General features: G+C 34.2%; 1 protein-coding gene across 1 annotated transcript; it reads left to right on the top strand.

Annotated features, from left to right (window-relative positions):
- Positions 1 to 2,230: 2,230 nt before the first annotated feature.
- On the top strand, positions 2,231 to 9,066 carry LOC120075205 (protein PUTATIVE RECOMBINATION INITIATION DEFECT 1-like). The gene is given in 11 exon segments (XM_039028409.1): positions 2,231 to 2,728; positions 2,830 to 2,939; positions 3,033 to 3,205; positions 3,409 to 3,684; positions 4,102 to 4,127; positions 4,130 to 4,655; positions 4,658 to 5,060; positions 5,151 to 5,856; positions 5,959 to 6,239; positions 6,350 to 7,013; positions 7,345 to 9,066. Coding segments are annotated over 11 exon segments (3,828 nt in total). The 5' UTR covers positions 2,231 to 2,275; the 3' UTR covers positions 7,555 to 9,066.
- Positions 9,067 to 10,739: the final 1,673 nt, after the last annotated feature.

The raw sequence follows: 10,739 nt of genomic DNA, 5'->3' as shown, positions 1-10,739 counted from the left end.
TTATTGTTTTTTAACCCCAATAATACAAACATAGCTAAAAAAAAAGTGAGATTCCATATGAACAACCTAGATAATACATTTACATTTGTACTTAAAAAAAAAAAATTAAGACTAAGACAAGTAGATGATTTTTTTTCAAACAAACCTCAATTTTGGACACAAAGTTGTTAAAATTTTCAACGCTATGCTTTTGAATAGTGGAAAACACGAATGCTTTAAACCAATTAACATACATGCATAATAAACACTAACCTAAAATTCGACATAAGATGTCATATTGAATTTTAAACTCCTTGATGACGTTATTTTTCATACATATTTTGAGTATACATTTCACTAATGTGAAAATATATTGTAATTTATTTGTATGAACAAGATTATTTTATCTTTCCCAAATACAAGGATTACAAGCAAAAAATTAAAAAATATATGTGAAGTTTTTAAGTTGACATATCAACATCAACTGAGTGTTGAAATTTCAAAAGAATATGTGTGTAATCGAATGTTTGAACAAAATGTTGAGTAAACAAAAATAACCAATCAATAACTGTATTTTTTTAAATTACAAAAAACTACACTAGATACTCCTGACTTGATAACTTACCTCTGTACCACAAAATAAACTTACTAACCTAACTCAACTCAATAATTTTTTTAACTCCACATAAAAATTTTATCAATTAAGCTTACCAATTCGAGTCTGAGCACCAAACTCATACTTAAATATTTTCTCAATTTTTAGACTTACAAGGTTTAATTGGAAATCTTGAAAATCAAACAAACACCCATCTTAAACTTGAATAGAAAAAAGCTCTTGAAATGACCAAAATCACCTTTTAGAGTGTGAAATAAAATTTCTAAACGTGCTTTTATTTGAAGTAGTTTCGAAAAAATTACCAACATACCATCCTTAGTTAAAATTATGTCTTTATGATTTATAATTAGAAATTAGTCCTTATAATATAATAAAACTCTCAAAAGTTAGTACCTATGATAGAGACTATTTAGGAAGATTTTGTCAAACATAGAAAACATTCATAAGATTTTGCCAAATCATAGAGATCAAATTATAAGTTTTAAAACATAGACTATGGAGAAAAATTTGCAATTTAACCTATATTAATTTTGAATTCAACTAGAGAGAATATGATTTTTTTATTTTTAAGTAAAAAAGAAGAAGAATATAGAATATAAATTCAATGTCGGCCATGCCAAAAATTCAAAGGGCAATGATTAGATGCAACCTAAGCACATGATTCCCAACTCTTTACCAAACCAATTTTTTTTAAACAATAATTATTTTAAAATAAATATATACATTATTTCCAACTTTGATGGTAGAGTGTTCTCCAATTTGAAGTATGATTTGTATGTTATTTATTACAACAAGATACATAGGGGTTATTTGGAGCGCTGAGATGATATAGGATGTCTAGAGTTCTAGTGTTTGGGGAGTTTTGATGTTTGTGTTTGAGGTGCTGAGTTGTGTTGTCTAAGTTCACATGTCTGTATTTAGATGTGTAGAGTTGTTATGTCGGAGTTTATATGTATGTGTTTGAGTATACAAAGTTCATATGTCAATGATATCTAGTTCAGTTTTTTGTACTATGAAATAATTTGCCGGTATGAATACTATTTTTTTAATCTTTTAATTCAATTATTGTATCAATTCAATTTTTTATATTCAATTATTGTCTCTTAAATAATTTTTATTATTGTTGTTTAAAAAATACTCAGTCAAAATTTAAGATTAATCAATCATAAATCGTCAACGAAATACCAACATTTAAAAATATGAAATTTAATTTTAAGCCAAGGATGGACATACCAACTTTTTTCCTAAAATATTTTTCCATTTTTTAATACTAAATATATATACAATTTTCAATCATGACTTAGAATTTTGAAAAGAGCTTTCCATAAGACAAATAAAAAATAAAAAAAAATAAACGAGTGAAAATAATATTTATAAATTTAATTTTTAAAAACTATCAAGATATTCACGGATGAGTTAAATATTTTAGTGAGACATTTAAAAAAAGGTTTGGCTTTTGGTTTGATTTTAGAGATTTGGTTGAGACTTTTCTCATATATATTATGGATGGGTTTTCTATTGAAGCTTAATTTTGAATATTGATGCTGTATATGAAGATTTTTTTTATAAACAGTAATATAGAGATTATATAATCTCATCACATAGGGTATTAGGCCCAAATAGGCCCATAGTGGAAAACTTTCAACCGTTGTTGGGGCAAAATTTTGAAACTCTGCAGAGATGTTGTACGGTCATCCACATCTCGAACCAGCGCAGGAAGAAGATATTCCTCCAAAATCATGCTCCCATGGCCACCGATCATCGCTCTGCCTCCATACGCAGGAAGGAGGAACCATTTGCCTTCTCTGCTTCTCCAATCTCATCTCCGATCCCCTCTCGCCCACAGTTCACGTCTCCTACGCCCTCTCCCAGTTCTCCCAGGCTCTTTCTCAGCCCCCATTCCTCCAGACCTTCCTCACTTTCCATTCTCACTGCATTGTCGCCCCCTTCGTCGCCGCACTCTGCTCCTTCGACGATGACGCCATTGCTCGCCAAGTCACTGATCTTGTTCGTCACCTCTGTGATATTACTGAAGTTGACGGTGACGGATCTCTTTGCGACGACTTTATCGCCAGAGTTTCGGATCGGCTTTCTTCTGGCGCGTTGGCTTGGAGCCGCCGTCAGGTGTATATGGTAATCTTGTTTGTTCTACTGTTCCATATTCCTGCGTATTTCGTTGTCAAAAGAGGGTGATTTTTTTTTATTTATCTATTTTTTTCATTTGTTCCTTTTAGCTTCATTGTTATGGAATGCTTTTAAACTATCGGACAACAAATTTCCATGGCCAAATTAAGAACAACGATGGCATTGTGTCAAATCTCGTGGTAGGCCTTGAATTACCAAGGTGATAAACTGAATAATTCGAAAGAAGCAAATTATTTTGTGCTACGCATATGCATTTTTATATGACAAGTTCTGAATTACTCTTTATATGCAGCGAGGAGATACGGGGAGAGATCCTCTTTGTTCTATATAAATTGTCCACAATTCAATATGCATCTAACCATAGCACTGAAAATGATCTCTCTGCATTTTGCCCAAAACTTCTGTTCCTATCTCTGGAGGCGCTCATGAAGACTCAGAATGATGATGTCCGATTGAACTGTGTAGGTTTGTCAACTTCTTCAAAACCACTTTTTTTTTGTGTTTCCTGGACCAAACACGATGGCTAAACCTTCTTTCTGGTTTATAATTTGTAGCTGGTGGTGCATGAGTTTGGGTGATATTTTTGAATGTTTGCATTTGCGTACAAATGAAGCCCAGTTTCTCATTTCTCATCTTCTCTTAACTGATGTGTTGATTTGTTTTTGTAGCACTTCTAACTGTTCTGGCTCAAAGAGGGCTTTTGGGGAGTGAACATGAATACTATTCAAAGTTTAACGAGAAGGAACCAGATGAACTCTCTTTGAATATTTTGTTTGCTGAGGCTATCAAAGGTCCTCTGCTTTCGTCAGACAAAGATCTCCAACTTAACACTCTGGAGCTAATAATTTGTTATTTGTCCTCAGAGGGCACTTCCATCAAGCCAATCCAACTATTGGTTGAAGAAAATATAGTGGATTACGTATTTGAGATATTACGATTTTCAGGTGAGCAATTGTAGTCTTGAAAATTCTTGAACAAGCATAATCTGTCAGAGATAAAGATATCTAACTATTTTTTTTAGAACTCAAGGACATAGATGTACAACCTATAAAACAGATCCTAATTGTAGTCCTAAAAATTCTTGAACAAGCATAATCTATCAGAGATAAAGATATCTAGCTATTTTTTTAGAACTCAAGGACACAGATGTACAACCTATAAAACAGATCGTGTTCAAGTAAGGTCGTAGATATCTAGCTATTTTTGTGCTGTTAAATACATGAAAACTATTCAAGATCGTAGATATCTAGCTATTTTTATGCTGTTAAATACATGAAAACTACACATTCTTTTTTCAAAATAGAACATATGCCTGAAACTTCAAATTCTAGGATATTGAAATGAGTTGCACATTGCTGAAGGTAAGGATCCCTTAACAAGGGCTTGCGTCTTCAGGCCCTTGATCTTCTTTCAAGAGCTGAATTGCCTTTCAATCAAAGGCTTGCGGTTGGATTTGCAACACTAATTCCAGTGTTGCGTCATGTTGCTGAAGTTCCTTTCCATCCAGTTCACAGCCAAACACTTGGTCTCATTTTGAAATGCATTTCTCAGTGTCCTGGAGTAGTGACTGTATCTCACATTGAAGAACTAGTTCTTATTTTGACGAGTATGCTCCGTAAGAATGTGACTTGGGAGATGAGCATACATCCAGACACATTTGCAACAACATGTGCAATCCTGGTAACGATTATGAAGTCTCCATCTCATAGGGTGCCACATCTAGCAACATCAATTCAAGAAGTATTAGAACATGTAGTTTTATTTCGTCTTAGTACATTCGAAACACAACCAGGTCAACTTTTACATTCTTTATACCTTCTCAAGGAGTTCTATATATATAGTCAAGTCAATACTGTCATGGATGACTTTGTCACCAAAGAAATGAAAAATTGTGCTCTTGATGTATGTACAACACACTACCTTGGCTTTTAGCAACTATCAATGTAGTTGAAGAGGAACTTGTCTTGGGGGTATTGGAAACTTTTCATTCGATTTTGCTCCAACATCCTGACATCAGGACCATAGATTTTGCAAACACACTTCTATCTGCTTGTTGATTGAGTTTCTCTTTTAGATGTCTAGGCTCATTTCCTTCTGAAAAGATGAAATGGAGAGTGTATCTAATGCTTAGTTCTCTGGTGGATGTCATCTTTGGAAATGATTCTGGACAATGCATTAGAGAAGCTGTATCATTTTTGCCATCTGATCCAGTTGATTTATTGTTTCTACTTGGACAGAAAAGCTCCAATGACTTGGAGCTTTCTTCTTGTCAGTCCGCTGTTTTGTTGTTACTATATGCAAGTTCATTACATGATGATAGGTAACATGCTTTTATTTCATCTTTCTTATATCCTCTTTTTGGTATATATCTGTTGCCTATGTACTCACCATATGAATACCTCTTTGCCAGGCTTGCTGATGAGAAGATGGTTTTAGCATCTCTGGAACAGTATATTCTTGTCAGCAAAAGTGGCTTACTATGTGGATACCATGACCCATTTATGGTCACACAAATGGTGAATATATATGGGTTTTGTAGGTCTGTTGCTGATGCTAGTCGCCACACTTCCTACAGTTCAGAAGCCGAGAGAATAGTGTTCCAATTGATGACTGAAAGTGAATGGGATTTGCATTCTTCAAGGATTCACAAATCATCATTAGTATGGTTGTTTAAGCAAGAGAGAATCATAAACCCATTATGTTATCAGGTTTTGAAAATATGCCAAATCCTTGGCCCAAATGGGACTGGTACCACCACCATCCACAGTCAGTTTATTGGTGCACAGGAAATTGCCGAATTAATTGCCGAAGGAGAAAATTATGCGGGAATCATTCTAATCCGCTTGCTGGAACAGTTGGTTGAGGAAGGTGTTGAACATCATATCATTTCGGTGGTGAATTTTGTGTCAACTATCGTGAATATCTTTCCAAGTTCTGCAGATCAATTACACGTGCATGGCATAGGAAATGCAATAAAGCTCATCTTTTATGATACTAAAAATTCATACTCTAAACAGACATTTAAAGCTGTCTTACTGTTGGTTTTCAGTGTTTTGAAATCAGAGAATTCTGGAATGCTTTTCGACGATGCAGCTTGGCTTGCGATGACTGCGAAGGTAACCAACATTCAGTGTTCTCATAGATGATATAATGTCAATCATTTTTGCTTAGTCATAGTTTTAAGCAATCATGATAAAATTCTCCTTTTTTGTTGGAAGCTGCTCGACTGGATTTCTCCAACTGATGTAACGGATAGGTGGACTCCTGAAAATCTGTTAGTTGTTGCTATTTTATCCTTGATTCTGCATCACTCAACGAATGGAAGACTCATTGAAGCTTCAAAATCCGTACTTTTCCATACTCCCGTGGCATCTGCAATCAAGTCTGTATTGCATGAAGCTTGCTCAAAAGGACCTGCTTTAATTGATGATCATGAGGGAACGAACATGGGAAAAACTATAATTCTAGTCCTTTTCCTTGTTTACTTTTCAATGAGAAGGTTAGTGTCTCCAACCAGATGCAACCATGTTTTAGATATAAGTTTGCTCCTTTTTGGTTAAAGTTAACGATCCAACTCAGTTCTTCGTATTTTCCTCACTTTTTTTTCAGTCTTCAGGCTGTTCTGCCCGGGGCTGTCGATTGGCAAAACAACCTTGGTCAATCCAATGGAACTCAGCTCTCTTTCATTTGCATTTCCTGCCATGATTTGTGTAGGCTCTTGCATTTTGGATCTACTTCGGTTAAACTCGTGGCTTCATATTGCCTATTTGAGTTGTTCACTCAACTTTCAGATCAGAGAATTAGCAAACAGGAGGAGCTCAAATGTACCCCAAATTACCTTATGTCAATGATTGCTACTTTGGAAGGCTTGGTTGTATACGGTGACCACCGTGTTGCTACAAATTGTAGCCTGTGTTTATCAATGGTTTTAGGATGGAAAGAAATGGATATGCAGGAGACGAGGGTGATTGTAAAGAACAAGTGGTGTAGGATTATCGTTGAAGAATTGGCAGCTTCCATCTCTCGTCCATGTTTGGCTTCAAATGCATTTGCTGAAAACAGACCTGTGATTTACGTAGCAGTGGCATTGTTGAAGTTGCAGAAGGATTTTGGTTGGATGCAATCAATATTCAATGAAGCATGCATTTCTGGAATAATTGATAATGTCACAACCGATAATTTGAGCCCGGAGATGGTGTCTCTTTTCCGACAGCTATTGAACTCCGGATTCATGCTGGCTGACCACACTTCCAACCTAAATTTGGCTCTTCAGGTGATGTTTTCTAGAGCCCGAAATTTGTCCAATTTTTCAATCTTCTAAGTTCTTACACTAATTGTTTATGGCATCCAAGATTAAACATATTGATTTTTAAATTGTAGGAAAGATAGCAACCCTCGTTTTGAAATGCTAGATCGGTTAATGCATTATAACCTCAACTAAATGGTCAAGTTTGAATTCCCACACCCATGTATTATTGAACCAAAAGAAAAGAAAGAATAAAAAGAAACCTACGGTTCATATTTTGCCTATTCAAATATACTTTCTACTCATTAATATAGTAATTGCAGGAAAGTTTAATATAAGCTTGGGCTCTTCTATGCAGACTTGCAGGAAGCATATCTACTATGAGAATGATGAGGCTACTCAAACAGAGAAAGAAATTGGGAATGGGTTTGCTAACGTGGATGATGATCTGGGAGAAGTCTATGAGTATCTTAATCACTTAATTCAATCAGATTCACATAAGAATAAAAGATTATTGAAGGAAATAGAGATGTTTTTTAGGGCTTTAGCAGAGAAGGATACCCGTTAAACTGTCGACTGCCCTTTTCGTAGGTTGAAGTGAAGTAATAACCATTAAAAGTTCACCAAATTTACAACACAAAAACAAATTATGAACATATATATCTCTCCACTGTAAGGTTTTCATGCAAAACTTGTCTCGGTTGTTGATGGACGGTCAAATCCCTTAAAAGAGTAAAAAATTTTGATATAGATATAAGCTAGTTTATCGGAATTTCAGTCCAATTACCCCTGCTTTTCATAGACTAGATCAGTGAGTTCTTCATGAGTCCAAATTTTATTTTCTATATCCTTAGCTCCCAGAGAAGCGTAGACCTTTTTTGCAGTTTTTTAGGAATTTCCCTTTTCCAAATGGAGCTAAAACAAGCAAGTCCATGTTCATCTCCACAACTCTAGAAAGCAAGTCTATACTTCTCCCTAACCACTCTAAACTTCCGATTCCATCATATCTTTTGACATTTTCATCTGATAGAATTCCAGTGATTGCTATATCAGGTTTGGTGTCTTCTCATATTTTAGAGAACAGTGTTCTGAGCCGCTTAAATTCTTTCATTTTCAAATAAGCTTGAAGTAATAGTTTGCGTCATATTGATATCTTTCAACTCATTGATGAAAAACATGGCATTTTCACACACCTCTTGCACCAAAACCATGGATGAGAGAATTGTAAGTGCCTAAAGATGGACAAAGGCATATGCTTTTCAAATCCTGAAATGCTGAAACAGCATTGTCCATAAGACCATCTTGATGCAAAAGAAATATTACCTTCCCATAATTACTCTCATTGATCTGAGATCCTTCTATCTTCCACACACCAAATAGCTGCACAAAGTTTCAAAATTTCATTGGTCATGGGCACTAAAACACGCAAAAGAACATAGATCCAATCCAAGCCCTTATCTTATCTTAAAATGCTACCCAATAATCAACCCCTATGGTAACCCCACAAGAGCCATGAAGAAATAGATGATTATTTGAAAAAAGAAGTTTGATATCGTATCAGAACCTTATTTCTATCAACTTTTCCTGGCAGAAGAATAATGCAAAGCCTCGTTAAAACATAATTTTGGAATATCATAATAGAATTTAAGGTTTCTTCCAAAACACTGACAGTTGAAAGTAGATTCTCAGTTTATTCTATCCTGGAACCGAACTGAAGATGAGCACTAAACCAATTCAACCAGTTATGTACGTATATGGGATTCTTAGGACTTTGTATAGTGAAATTTAGGTTACAAATATGAAGATTTTTAAAAATAGAAAAACAAGGGAAATTATTTACATAAAATAGTAAAATTTAATCTTATTTGATAGAGGTTGATAGAAGTCAATCAGTGTCTATCAGTGATAGAAACTAATAGAAATCTATCATTGATACTATGTGATAGACACTGATAGAAGTCTATAAATGTTTGTAAGTGTTTATTTCTGTAAATTGTTTGACATTTTTTTGATACGTGATTTTTTTTTTTTTTTTTTTTATAAATAACACATTTAATTCTTATATATATATATATATTTTGGCAATAAAACTAAATAAAATACAAAAAGAACAAAGAGAAGCAAAAAAATATTCAAATCTAGAATCTAGGGACAAGGATTGCCTTGAAAATTTCATAGGATCTTGAAGCTTCTTCGAGGAATTTAACAACGATCCAAAAATGGTTTTTGTACCAATCTCCATGGTCGTAGTAAAGGACTGGAGCCTCTCTTTTAGAGGTCCGAAAGCAATGCCTTTAGGATATGGCATTCATGAGGAGCATGCTTTGTGAGACTATGATTATATGTATGGCTAAGATCAGTGACTCAATATATTCGTGAAATATGTGGTTTATCTTCTAGTAAAAATATTTCAACAATATTATACGAAGACAACACAGTTTGCGCAACTCAAATAAAAGGAGCATACATTAAAGAAGATAGAACAAGACATATTTCACCAAAGCTTTTCTAAACTCATGATCTTGAAAAAAATGGCGACATCATTGTATAACAAATTTGTTCGTAGGATAACCTGATAGACTTATTTACGAAGTCATACCTACTGCAACATTTGAAAAATTAGTGCACAACATTGGGATAAGTGATGTTTTCATGAGGGGAAACAAATATATTTTTTTAGAAGTATAAATTATATGAAATATGTTCTATTTTTCCTTCACTAGAATTTTTTTCTCACAAGATTTTTTCCTATTAAGGTTTTAATGAGCCATATTTTATATCTATAATGGGCATCAAAGGGGAGTATTACAAATATTATAATAATAATAATAAATACCCATTAGTGCCAAAGTTTGGTGTCCTAAAAGACCAAATGACATTCTTCTACTACCTCATGTGTCTTCGAACATGTAGTCCATATGTCTTATGAGTACACATCCTAAGTGTCCAACTAATTCCACCTCTTTGCCAATTCTCCTACAAATAGTGGTCATTTTATGAATTTTGTAAGGTGATGAAGATTGGTGAGTAATCCAAAAAGATTGAAAAATTAGTGGAGAAATTTTCATCATTTCACTTTTTTTTATTTTATATACTTTTGTCATTTATTTATATTATATATTATTATTGTATTATAATTTTTTTCATATTTGTATTTTGTTGTGCTCCCCGATTTTACAATAACATGGTGTTTTTCATCTTTTATTGCATGGGAATTATTATTATTTAACCAACTCGATTTTTTTTTAAATAATGTTATTTTAATAATTATTGATAAAAATAAAGTTGGGCTGAAAGTACTGACAAAAATGGAGCGGTGGAATCGTGGACCCAATACACAACTAATGAGTAAGCACTTAAATCGTGGACGGGGTCCATGACTTCTTTTGCATCACGTGAATTTGACACACTTGGCACATGTACAAGCATGCAACGTTGACAAGGTAATCGTGGACGTACCTAGCACTCGACTGAATGGCTCTTTTTGGAGACTTAGCCCAATGGTTACCACTTGAAGTGTGCTAAGTTAGTCACAAGGAAACCTAAAAGTTCCTTTGAACTTTCAACTCTATAAACTTGGATGGCTTGCTTATTTAGCTTGTCCCCTCTTTGAATGTGTACAGTTCGAGCAGGAAAATGGCTAGCAGGGCGGAGGAACCACAATGAACGGGACAATAGAAGTTACATAAGAATATGACTAAAGATATATATTCTTCTTCGTGCATGTTGGTCTAGTTCAGGTCCCAAAAGCCA

This window comes from Benincasa hispida, chromosome 4 (assembly GCF_009727055.1).
Source record: "Benincasa hispida cultivar B227 chromosome 4, ASM972705v1, whole genome shotgun sequence".
Taxonomy (NCBI): Eukaryota; Viridiplantae; Streptophyta; class Magnoliopsida; order Cucurbitales; family Cucurbitaceae; genus Benincasa; species Benincasa hispida.
This window is presented reverse-complemented; position numbering and strand designations above follow the sequence as displayed.